Genomic DNA, 13350 nt, shown 5'->3' on the forward strand with positions numbered 1-13350 from the left:
CGGAGAGCTACTAGGCAAATTGGAGTTGTTATTGTGGCGGTATAAGGCAGTTAGAAAGACAGTAACTAATTTTAATAATGTAAAATAATGGCATACATTATTTTAAGATGACAAAGCATTTCAACAGGTCACCAAAGTCACCACATGCTTACATACAGCCTTGTCAAAATGAAAAGTCCCAACCTAGACTGAACTAAGAAAACAGAAAACGTAAGAGCCTTAGAGAGAATGAGTAGCTTTTCATTACTTAAACAACTAGAAAAGCACTCGGAGAGCGCAGACCTCCACAAAGGCAGATCAGCCACCCCCGGTCACCACCAAAATTTAACATTCAACATTTCCTGAAATTTTCATATAAATCTGTCCATAAAGTTTTGACTTATCTTGCACATGGACAGACAGACATCCCACTTCCTCTTTTAAAATCATTTTCAGCCTGCCTGCCTACCTGCTCTGATGTTGACATAGATAGAGCCAACCATTAGGTAGTATTCCATGTTTGAAATTTATACTAAACAGAAGTGTTCATGCGGTGGATGTACTACCTGCCCTTATGTCAGAGTCTCCCTTGCTAGTAACTGATGCCACTATACTGCTCTATTTGGAGTAACACAAGGACAGTCGTGAACAATTGCTATTATTGTCAGGCAAGTCAGGTTGGTTTGAAGATCACTAAGGGCATCAGTTCCCCATGAGGACTGCTGGACAACAAGATAAAGCACTGAAAATATTCTAAATATAACATACACTTAGGGTGATATTGATTTTTATAGGTGTCAAAGAAGAAAAGATCTAAATCTTTAAAACCCCTTATGATTCTGCACACAGAACAGATGGTGGACCTGGTGAAAATGACCTCAAGTTGCAGCTATCCTTAAAGGAGGTGGGTTTCAAACATCTCAGAAACGGAATCCAAAACAGTAAATCCAGCCATAATCACAATACAACAATAAAAAAAGAACCTGAGATGCTAGCCCAGGGAGACAAAGGATCAGTGCATCCCTTCGATAAATACAACAGGCTGGCTCTAAACTTGGTATCACACACTGCTACCACCTTGGACCAGCCAATACGGCCGCCATCACATACCTTTGGCAGCTTGACGGCTGGCTCACGGTACTCCTCCTCCTCCTCACTGTCTGAGTCGCCGCTCTGCACCGAGCTCCTAGAAGCCAATGCTAGGGAGGCCTCCCTCTGCTGCCAGTCCAGCACACAGTGCCGCACATTGCAGTAGACATTGAACGCAGACGGATTGCTGTGCAGCTTGATGTCCGGTATGCAGAGGGCTCCATCTAGACTCTCAGCCTGTGGAAAGACAAAACAGTGGTCAACAAAGTTCATTCTGTGAAACAAGAGGCAAAATATACTTTAATTCAGCATGCTATTTGGGACAACACATGGTAATTTTAAGAAAAGAATATTAGATTTTTATGTGAAGGCCTAAATGCAGAGACTTGCAGGTTCTTTGGATTGTGTTTCCATGTAGAAGTGTTATTCGTATTTTCTTTCTGCCATTGCCTTTTTTTCATTACAATGTTTTGTTATTTTATTCTTTTTTTTTTTGAAGACAAAAAGAGCAAATTTTATTTAGATCTTTGAGATGAAACATGGTCTTCAGTTTCCTGGTATCATACTGGCTTCTTGGTCTGGGCCAAAGGTTACAAGTGTTTATTAGTAATAGCTGTAAAACTACATCACAAAGACTTGAGGATAATTCCAATGCAGAAATTGCAATTTGTCATCTGGCTTTACAAGGGCATCTGAGGAGGTTTTGAAAGGCTTCCAAATACCATTTATATATATATATATATATATATATATATATATATATATATATATACACACACACACACACACACACACATATACATACATACATACATACATACATACATACATATATACACACACAGTGCGGTCCGTACCTTGGTTTTTGGGACATGTTTTGTGTTAAAAGAGAACTGTTTTTCTTCCTCCCAAAATTATATTTTTATTTTTCTTGTCAGCAAAAACTGAATTTTACAGTAGGAACAAATTATATCACTGTACTGAATAATACAACACTTTCTTATTCCTTGACTACTTGTATACAGTACCATAAAACAGGCACGTGTACACAAACACATAGGGACCAAAAGGTGCTTCAGCCCTTGCCCTTTTTGCCTTGTTGAAAAAAGTGCCCTTTTATTTTTTTTAAATAAATAAATTCCTGTTCTGCATAGGGATGTAAAAGAAAAGGGTGGTATAAAAACACCACGGTTATCTACCATATACATTTCCTTGTAATAGCGTGTCACGGTATTGTATGTGTGTTGAGTCTAAAGCCACTTCTCTGTCTGCTGTCTCTCATTGAGGGGTGGGGCTTCCCCACGCTGCACACTCACATGCTCACATGCATGTCCAGGAAGAGAGGGAGAGAGAGACAGAGAGAGAGAGCGATACAAGCCGCAGCCGCATCTCCACTCTATGTATAATTATTACACAGATGAGATGTGACAGTGGAGCAACTTAAAGGTGTGGGAGACTTTTGTGACCAATTTTTCATCAAATCTGTAAAACCTCAGTCATAGCCTAAGTATCACGAATCTGCAAGTCTTTCTGTGATTACTCACCTGAATCGCTTGCATTATTGTGAACAATTTCCAAGTGCCATCCACCATAAAGAAACCACGTGTATACATTCTGACCCGGGAGGTAGCTCGGGCATCTTCAGAATTTTGTCTCAACTTGTATTGTGGGAAACGGAGGCCCGCGCAGCCACCTGACAGCGGCAGCTGCTACAGGACACGACGCTGAAACAGCAGGAGCTCCCTTCCCTCTGTGCATATTCCTCCAGCCGTTTCTGCGTTTCAGACGTTTCAATGTCATGTTTGTTTCATCCATATAATATAAGGTTGCGCTGCCGCTGCAGGTGGCTGCGCAAACCTCCCTTTCCCACAATCCATGTCGCGACAAAATTCCGAAGATGCCGGAGTTACTCCCTGGTTCTGTTTGTAAACACATGGTTTGTTTATGGTAGATGACACTTTGAAATTGTTCACCGTAATGCAAGAGATTCAGGTGAGTAATCACAGAAAGACTTACAGATTCATGATACCTTGGCTATGACTGAGGTTTTACAGATTTGATGAAAAATTGGTAACAAAAGTCTCCCACACCTTTAAACCTTCATGAGTTATAAAGACAAATCCCCCCAATCACAGCTGTGGAGGCACAACAGTGATTGGACATTAACTTGTGGGGGTGGGCTTTTGCCTGCCTGGACAGGCACACACACTCAGTGGCCTGTATAGCAGTATACAAAGCACCAATGCAAAATCAATTGCAAAACCGAAAAACCATAAGGGCGGATTGTCCCATGCAGGGCGGACCGAATGGTCCAATATTTTCCCAAGTACCGTTGCATCTCTAGAACACATCAATATTTTGTCCAGTAAATGTATTTCCTATTAACCCATTAAAGTTAAATTTTCACCAGACTTTGGCATTAACTCAAAAAATCCATACAAAAAACTAAACCTTAAAGTCCATATGTAAATAAAGTTAAGTGCAATAAAGTGGAATGAAACAGAAAAAAAAGTATTGAACACACTAAGAAAAAGCAGTACAATGCAGCACGGAACCAGATGAAAACCATAACTAATTAGGAGGCAACACTACCTCCAATCTGTCGTAATTAATGTCAGCTGGGTTAAAATATAATGATGGGTTATAAAAGGGTTTTTTTGTTACCAAGGTGCTACACAAGAAACATCTAGACGTTTCTTGTGTAGCATTAGATTCTAATGATGGGTAAAGCAAAGAGCGCTCTCAAGACGTTTGGAACCAGATCATTGCAAAACATGAAAATGGAATTGGCTACAGACATATTTCACAACTTGTGAGCCTCCTAGTAAGCACCACTGGGGGCATCTATATCATAAAGCCAAGTGGCCTGTGTGTGTGTGTGTGTGTGTGTGTGTGTGTGTGTGTGTGTGTGTGTGTGTGTGTGCGTGTGCGTGTGCGTGTGCGTGTGTGTGCATGTGCGTGTGTATCCGGGGAATCCAGCAGGATAAGCATCCAAAGCTTACGGCAAAGGAAACTTGCAATTGGTTTCAGAGAAAGAAAATCAACTTGTTGGAACGGTCCAGTCAATCACCAGACTAAAACCCAATTCAATATTTGTGAAAGATTCAGATTTACAAGAGGGCCCCTCACAATCTTCAAGACTTCTTCTGTGTAGAGAAACAGGGGCAAAGTCACACCTAAATACTCCAGGTGATAATTTACTTCATACAGAAAGTGCCTTGAAGCTGTCAAAGGCTTCTCCACTAAATAATGAATTAAATTCAGTTAGTGTGTTCTACATTTTGTTCTTGTTTTATTCCACTTCATTGCACATAACTTTATTTAGCCTACCTTGATGTCTAGATTTTGTGTGTGGATTTTTTAAGTTAATATCAAAGTCTGGTGAAAATTTAACTTGAATAGGCCCAATGGAAATACATTTACAGGGTGGGGAAGCAAAATTTACAATATTTTGAGGCAGGGATTGAAAGACAGTGTATGACCAATTAGTTTATTGAAAGTCGAGAATTTATTTGCCACAAGAAAATTTACATAATAGAAAATGTTTTTATTCTATGTGTCCTCCTTCTTTCTCAATAACTGCCTTCACACGCTTCCTGAAACTTGCGCAAGTGTTCCTCAAATATTCGAGTGACAACTTCTCCCATTCTTCTTTAATAGTATCTTCCAGACTTTCTCGTAATAGTTTTGCTCATAGTCATTCTCTTCTTTACATTATAAACAGTCTTTATGGACACTCCAGCTATTTTTGAAATCTCCTTTGGTGTGACGAATGCATTCAGCAAATCACACACTCTTTGACGTTTGCTTTCCTGATTACTCATATGGGCAAAAGTTTCTGAAAAGGTATGGATAATAGTGTTAGGTATGATTATGACATCAATATATGTTTGGTTTCAAAACAATTGATGTAGTGCCTGCTGAGAAAAAACACCTAAATGTTCATTGTAAATTTTGCTTCCCCACCCTGTACTGGACAAAATGTTGATGTTTTCAATACTTTTCCCCCCATTGTATATTATAGGCTATTATTTATATATTTTTATTTATTATTGAAAGTATTATATTTCATAAAACTATGTAGCTATACTTACTTCCAGTGGATTCACAGCTACAGCATTTTTTTTTTTTAATCATCTAAAAAGATTAGTGCTGCTCACTGGGGATCAGCTGCAACAATTACATCTGGAACTGTCATTTATGGTACTCTCTACATTGATTTTACATTAATGTGGTTTATATTGTGCCCCAAGTGACTTAGATGCTATGTCTAAATCATGTAATGGTAGGCAGAATCGTGTGAAGTGTAAAAGTTTAAAGATAATCTGGAGAGAAATCAAATTGCAAATACAGAATGTTTAACAGCTGATAAGATAACACAAACAAAAAAATAAGAATGTTTTGTTTGTTTTTTTTGTTTATTTTTTTTTTGCTCGGTTTGGTTTCAATAATGAGCAAATTAGCAGGTATTTGTGTACCTGCTTGGGGTTTTTCAGTTTTACTGCTTTGTGATATTTACCCTCAATTTAACCATGTATCAAACTTTTCCCCAAAGATTTAGGTGTTGTGGTTTCAGGTGGGAGTCATGGACCTTGGAGATCCTCCCTGAAAAGTGCATGTTCACATCATTTTAACCTACAATAAAAATATTATTTTAAAAAGAACACTTTCAAGTTGTACATTTTCATATGACTCAGACACAATTCACGTGAAAAATGATAAATGTATTTGATTTATATTTTTTAGTATAATTAAATATTGTTTCTAGAGCTTACAACAATAAAGTTACTGGCCCCAAAGCTAATAATATCTTTTTGGCAACAAATCCAAAATGTAATTTCCTTTTTTTTTTTATTTGGCTTAGGTAGTGTCAGGAAAAATTTAGGTGCTACACCCATATACAACATTCCGACAAGTGTTATAATCAAGTAAATCTATATATAAGAGTAGATAACCGTCTAAATCCTACAGATTGTAAACAGGAAAATACCATCTGAAGACAAAAGCATTACTAAATTGACTTGTAAACTGGCATGTTTCTCAACCAATAAGTTACTGAACAGACTGCAGAAACACAGAAGTATGTGTGTGGTAAACCATCTCATAATATAAATTGCCAATCTTGATGATAAGCATTATTTTCTGTAATGTAATATACAAAAAATAAGGTGTAAAAAACTTAAGTATTCATATTGGACAAAAAAAATAACTATAAAGAGTCCATCAGAACTCTCAAAGAGGTAAATTCATCTGAGTCTATTTTGGCTTCAAGCCTTTTTTTAAGTAGATGCTGAAGACTAAACCAGGTTACCGACCAGCTTATTGGGTACGATGAGGTCACAGAAAAAGCTGCTTAAAAACATGCATTACCCTTTCAAACGAATGGCCATTTTGGAGACATGACAATGCGATGTATGAAACTTAATTCTACCTTCATTAACTGGATGAACAAATCATAATAATGTTTAATGTCATTCACAATAAAATCATTACAAACAAAGGTTAAGCACCCACTTGTGACTAATGATTAGAATCAGAGAAACTACACTTCACAGAGAAACCTGATCAGCTAACTAATTGATAAGCTTTCTCAATCGCTCCAAGCAGGGCTTTGGTAACTACTGTCCTGAGGTAACCTCTAGAGAATCATAAGGATCGATTGTGCCTCTCTTGCAGTGTTGTGTTTTTGGCATCACGACCACAAAAGGTGATGTCATCTATTTGGAAAGAGAGGTCATTCATTCTCAGCTCAAACCTGAGGGGAGGATATTAGCTCTTTCTGGCAGTAGTGTCTACTGTTCTCCTGTCTTGCTGCTAAGGTTGCATTTGTGGCTAAGTCACAGTACAGCATACACAAAGGGCACTTATATCCATTTTCAAAGTGGGAATGCTGTAATGGTTTAAGCCACTGCAGCAAAAATAAATAAATAAACTAAGGGTTTCTTGGGAGATGACAGGAAAACAAAAGGGTGGGGTAAAGGCAAACTGTACGGTGAAGCTAACCACTAGGTAGCCTTGTGTTTAGACCACACAATGAGGGTTTCTCAACTATTTGTGGCTTCTAAGTAACATATTTGTGTATTCTTTTTAGGCATGAAAAGTTTTCATTGTCTTCAGTGTTTTTATGAGCAAAATATACTGCTCTTATTTTGTAAAAATGTAAAATAAAACTGGACCTAATCAAAGAAGATAAAACAATGACCACATACTTTTTGACCTTGTCTTGTAAATAACAACAGAAAGGCAGGAGAAGCATATTACACAATTTAATAAAGCCTAATAGTTTTATAGAATTGTTATAGAATAATTTGTTCTATTTTGTACCTACAGTGGTTCAACCTGGAACAAACACTCCAAACATTTTTAAAGCTAACACAACAAAATTAACCGATCTGTGCAGTGCCATTCATCGAACAAAGCCTTTACAGTAAACACATCCTAGACTGTTCATTTTTGCAGAATTAGGGCGGTTTCACATAACAAATTGTAAATTTAACCCTTGTTCTGACCCTAGCCATGGAGCAAAACATGTTTGTGATTAGGTAAGAGCTACATATTTCAGAGGCTAGATCTAGCAAGCAGAAAACAGGCTGAAGTGCAGTCCTTGTGCTGCCAGTGAAAAAACGTATTTGGGAGCTTTCACTAGTGCTGACAAATCCCATTTTGAAACTGAACAAGTCATCAGAATCTGGTCATTAAAAGTGACATCTTCAAGCTATGTTACAATGCACACATGCAGAGAAAACACCACAAAGAGCTGAGTAGACTGCTGCTGTGAGGTTTTCTTTACACCAAGTAATGGCTCAAACCCTCAACCTGAACATGATGCATTTCTGGTTTTGTTTGTATCTGTGTCTGAATATTACTAATGACTTAATGACCATCTAAAAGCTTAGGAAAATGCTGAAAAAACTAACCATGCACTGCTACACAGCAACACATTTCACATTCAGAGTTGTGGAAAAAGAAAAAAATATAATAAAAGTGATGCTTTGTTGTAGAAACAAAACCAAAATACCAATAATCATTGGGATTAAAACAAATTATAAATACTTTTTTATCACAAAGCCCTAATTGTAATAGTCAGTTAATAATTTCTTATAATGGTAAATACAAATTGCTCTGCTTGGCATGTTACAATTACACTTCCCTTGGTGTAATTATGTTGCATAACTGTGACAACTGCCTTCATTTACGTGTGTTTTATGTACTATTTTACATCTCTCTCCATCATTTGACGTTCTCTTTTATTAGGAAATAATATTCTCCTTTATTAGTTGTGGTGCCCGTGTATAAATATAATTGTTGACTTAATATATGGCATCACAGTTTTTAGCACTGTCACCTCACAGCAAAAACGCCCTGGTTTCACACCCAGCACTGGCTGGGGAGTTTACATGCATGTGGGTTCTCTCCAGGTACTCCCTTCATTCTCTAAATTCTCTAAATTGCACATAGGTGTGAGAGTGAATGGTTGTTTGTCTCCCTCTGTCAGCCCTGCAATAAAGTGACGACATGTCCAGGGTGTACCTTAGCCGATATAAACAGGGACAAGCTCCAGTCCCCTCACGATTTCAGGAAATGAATGACAGTTATACTAGCGAAATAAAATGCACTGTTGTATGACAATTTACTGGCATCTTAAGTGTCTATATTGTGATATACGTTAAATTATTAAAATGCATCATCTTTGGTGGCTGTGGCTCAGTTGGTAGAGCAAGTCGTCCACAAACTAGAAGGCTGGTGGTTCAATCCCTGACTCCTATCCACGTGTTGAAGTATCCTTGAACAAGACAATGACCCCCAAGTTGCTCCCAGTTACTGTTTCACTGGTGTGTGAATGTTTGCATGTGCAAATGTGACACAGTGCAAAGCACTCTGAGTACCATTTAGGAAAGCACTATACATGTGCAAGTCCATACACCAAGTAGTCTAATATATTACTACTAATCAAAAGTCAAAGAGTAACTTGACTTCTCTGATACTAGTACAGAGCCAACCTTATGTTTCCTACAATGCCTTATGCTCTAGTTTATTCAATAATGAAGTCATGTGAAATAAAAATTACAGATGTGGTTAAGGGAAAAATTAAGTTACAATATGGGAAGTGGTGCAACATTAGGCCCTTTCCCACCGCAGGAACTTTTGCAGGAACTTTCTGTATTACCCTGAACTTTCAAAGTGAGTTTCCACCAAAAATTACCCGGGTAAACGACTTTCCCCAAGCCCCGAATTTACCCCGAAGAACTTCCTGGTAGGGAGGTAGTACTTTCCAGATTACCAGAAACTTTAAGGGGCGGAGCTGTGTGCTGCAGAACACTGAGTGGCAGACTAGACTAGCAGCATTTCCGCATTCTGTTCAGCCGCCAATATTTAACTCATTTAATTTCCACAAGCTTTGTATTTTGATAAAATGGACCAAAAGAGAAGCTACAACAAGTGGACGGACAACAAAGAAATTCAGACGGACTAAGAATCGCCAACACGAAACGAGCAAGGTTCGAGTAAAAGCTGTCAGAGCCAAATATAAGACAGAAGCCTAAAGAAATACAAGAAAAGCCGAAGAAATTTATGCAGGATTAAAAGAAACTAAAGGACCACGACGGTCGCAGTGGATCCAACTGTCAAACAAACCAATGGTATGTATATGACAGAAATATTCACTGTTTAGTTGGTTCATGCTGTAACAGTGGTCAGCAGCATCAGCTGTTTAGTCAAAGGTGAAGCCTGGTTAACCTAATACTAACTGGTCAACAGTCTGACACTAAACCTAAATCAGAGAACTGGATGTATTTGTGTTGTCGCCGTGAGCTGAACACTGATTTATTCTTTATGTTTGTGATTTCCACCTGACACGGACCGGACGGACATGCCTCTTAATCCAAATCTGCAGCTTTATTGTGCACTGGTCCATCACCTCCTGCTGTTAAAAAAGGCCCTGGTCAGACATGTCCATTGACACATCACACTGGTAGGAATCTGTCATCATGTGTTCTGTTATTCATTTATGCATTTTTATTACTTTTCCTGTAGGAAAGTGAAAAAGGGACCGGGACTATGGAGTTCCAGACCGGCTGTCCTGGACCAGCTGGTCCACACACTGGTCCTGGACCAGTTGGTCCACACACTGGTCCTGGACCAGTTGGTCCACACACTGGTCCTGGACCAGCTGGACCACACACTGGTCCAAAAGCCTGAACCTTTCACAAGTGTTTATTTCCCTTTTAATCTCAAGGCACCTTTGTTTTGTTTCAATTTTTAATAAAAAAAAAATGTAACCTAATACTATCTGTTCATTTACAAGGCACCAAAATATGAGGAGAGTATAAGTACTTTTATAAGTAATATGCAGTCAAATTAAATGCAGGCATTTGAGGAAATTTGTCTGACTTTAGGGTTGAACCTGGACTATATCTATAAAACAATAGAAATGAAACAGAACCATCCATCACACATAAAGTTAGATGTGATTTAGTTTAAGGAATGAGAAGTTGAAAATACATGTTCTACCATTTTTAAATAGAAATTAAGGATATGTAATGATGGTTAACTTCATTTAAAACGTATTCCAGATGGATTAAGTGATTCAACAACCAGTAAAATGTTAAACCCAAACTGTCCACTTACAGTACTGTGTCATTTTATTGTGCAAGAGGTTAGTTAGTGAATGTACATGAACTGGACAACAGTTTCTGTTACTGCTCCCTCATACATCATCAACCTGATTTGAATAAATTACCCTGAACTTTCGGGTGCTGTGGAAACGCAGTTACCAGGAACTCTTTTACCCCAAAAAGTTCCTGGTAAATAAGTTCCTGGTAATAAAGTTCCTGGGCCTTTTGGTGGGAAAGGGCCTATTAATGAAATGTAAGAAAAAGCACAAATGTTGAGGTGATGGATAAAGATCTAAATAGCCATTCAGTTTAATAGCAATAGTATTGTATTTTTATTTTCAACCATTAGAACTAACTCAAGCCTTTTCATTTTTACTTTGAAAAACTGTTTTAAATATGATCTAGTGGGTCATCTGTTTGAACATAATGTCTTTAAGAACCAAATGTCTGCTGCTCAGGTTAGTTTTACAGCTGAACCTTCACCGTTCAGATGTTTTTCTGTTATTTAAACCATATTATTTTGAAGCTCCTCACCGTTACGTGTTACACAAGAAGTTACATCATCCTGTTCATTGTAGCCTAAGTGTTTATGCCATCTATTGTTCAGACTCCACTTTCACATGCTTATAAGTACAGAAGCAGACAAGAAGAGGCACAGGCTTTTTCAAACCACACTCCGACTCTGTTGGTGTGAGAGATGTGACAAAGCAAGAGTGAGTATAACACAGCACGACTGCCTGTGTTACTACCCACATTTCATGTTTGCCTGCCAGCCAGTCTTGCCTACTACTCCATTCTATGGCAGTGTTGAATATTTTTTACAGTTCAAGACATCAACTCACAGAATAAGTCACCCTGAAGAGAGCTTGTCTCACCAGACTTCTCTACATTGGATTGCCTGTCTAGAATAGTTCTGAAGTGAAAGATGAAAAAGTCACAAAAGCTATGTCCTTCTATCTATCTTCTATCTACTATTACATCAGTCTGTCTAGGCCCTGCCTGAAAACTAGTCAGGAAAAAAATTGGAGTAATAAAGTTAAATCCAGCTCAGACACTTGATAACATTACAGATCCACCAGAGAAAACTCTACTCATCGAGCAAGGAAATTGGCCAATATAACCTACATTTCAAATGGAAGTAATTCAACAGTTACTCTGTGTAAAAGTAAAAAAAAAAAAAAACTACATCCTCTCATACAGACTAGGTTCCCGCTTCAGATAAAGGAGATGGAGGCAGGCAACTGTTGCCGTGGAGATGTGGAACACATTAGGTCGCTCGGCAACAGGACATCATGCACAAGCCAGAGCCACTCCCATGTGTCTCACATTCTGCCTATCCACCACCTCTCCACCTTCATGTGTGATCGGCTTCTTGGCATCTGACCAGTCCGGCCAATGAAAACAGTGTTAGTGCCAGCCATCTTTAAGATTGCACAGAGTCTGACCTAACGAATTAATCCTTAATTTGAGTTCATTCCATAATTAAACCAGCAGTAATGACTCTAGTGCGCACCCAATAATAAGTGTATATAATAACAGCTACACATTTGACATCGCTCAGTAGTTGATTAAATAGGCATCTCTTACCTTTGTTCTTGATTTGACTTTTGATTTGACCTTCTGGCGCCTCTTCAGTTTCTTCTTACTCAAAGCCTTCTTTCCCCTGTAAAACAGTGATCCCTCTCTTAGTAATGCAGAAATATATACTTAGGTAATTTTAACACTTACATAGAATGTCTAACTCTTGAGAGATGTTTGAACTCACCACAAAATTCATTCTAGGTCATGATGCTGTGTGAAGGATAAGGAGTAAGTCATCTTTGTAGTCAGCAAAATATATTACAAGGCTGTCCAGGTGTTAGGGGGGGGGATCCCTTAATCACACTTTTGTATGAATAACTTAAAATCTTTAATAAGTTCAAAATATCTTAAATAATTATCTTAGATGTTCACTCTTGCAGAGTCAATCTATTTTGTGCAACTGACAAGTGCAGGCAAAACCTACTTAAGATTCAGGTGTGTGTATTACACATGTTGGTAAAATCAAACATGAGACATAAGTTTAGCCCAACCACTGTGCTAGCATCACAATCTGACATGCTATGTTATGGCCTATAACATGTTTTCACAATGACCTTGACCTTTAACCACCAATATTAAATCAGGTCAACCGAGTAAAAGTTTGTGCTAAATTTAAAGAAGTTCCTACAAAGCATTACTGAGATATTGTTTTTGTAAGACAGGACAGACATGAGGTCTTTGAGCCATTGACCTTTGATCCAAGTGAACATTTGTGCCAAAATTTAAGACATTCTGTAAACACATTCCTGAATTCCACATTTTAAAATTTATGAGGTCAATTAGCCAAGATGGCCAGAAAATGATAATAATTTGTAAATAATAATTCTGTATGCTTCATGATCACCAAGCTTGAAAAAAAAAATTGGTCTGCTCAGTAGCAGTACTTACACCTACAACATGTACAGTAACAGAATGTATACCCAGACACAGCTATATGCATACCTAATGTTGCTTGAACATTATTTTAAAAAATAATTTTTAAAAAAGTGGTTCAAATACTTTAAATCACCAGACATGCATTGAAGTGATCTGGTCACAAAGTACTAGTTCTCAAGCTTCATAACACAAACAGAAAGACCCATCTGAT

The 13350-nt window shown here is 37.9% G+C and overlaps 1 protein-coding gene across 17 annotated transcripts in view; it reads right to left on the bottom strand.

Annotated features, from left to right (window-relative positions):
* The window catches only part of mycbp2 (MYC binding protein 2), a 64182-nt gene that overhangs the window by 48830 nt on the left and 2002 nt on the right, over positions 1-13350 (bottom strand). For all 17 annotated transcript variants that reach the window (XM_030124844.1, XM_030124855.1, XM_030124839.1 and 14 more), the window contains exons 2-3: positions 12270-12345; positions 1090-1305 (exon numbers count right to left, since the gene is read on the bottom strand). In XM_030124844.1, coding sequence (XP_029980704.1) covers positions 1090-1305; positions 12270-12345 — 292 coding nt within the window. The remainder of the gene's footprint in view (positions 1-1089; positions 1306-12269; positions 12346-13350) is intronic.

This window comes from Sphaeramia orbicularis, chromosome 21 (genome assembly GCF_902148855.1).
Source record: "Sphaeramia orbicularis chromosome 21, fSphaOr1.1, whole genome shotgun sequence".
Lineage (NCBI taxonomy): Eukaryota > Metazoa > Chordata > Actinopteri > Kurtiformes > Apogonidae > Sphaeramia > Sphaeramia orbicularis.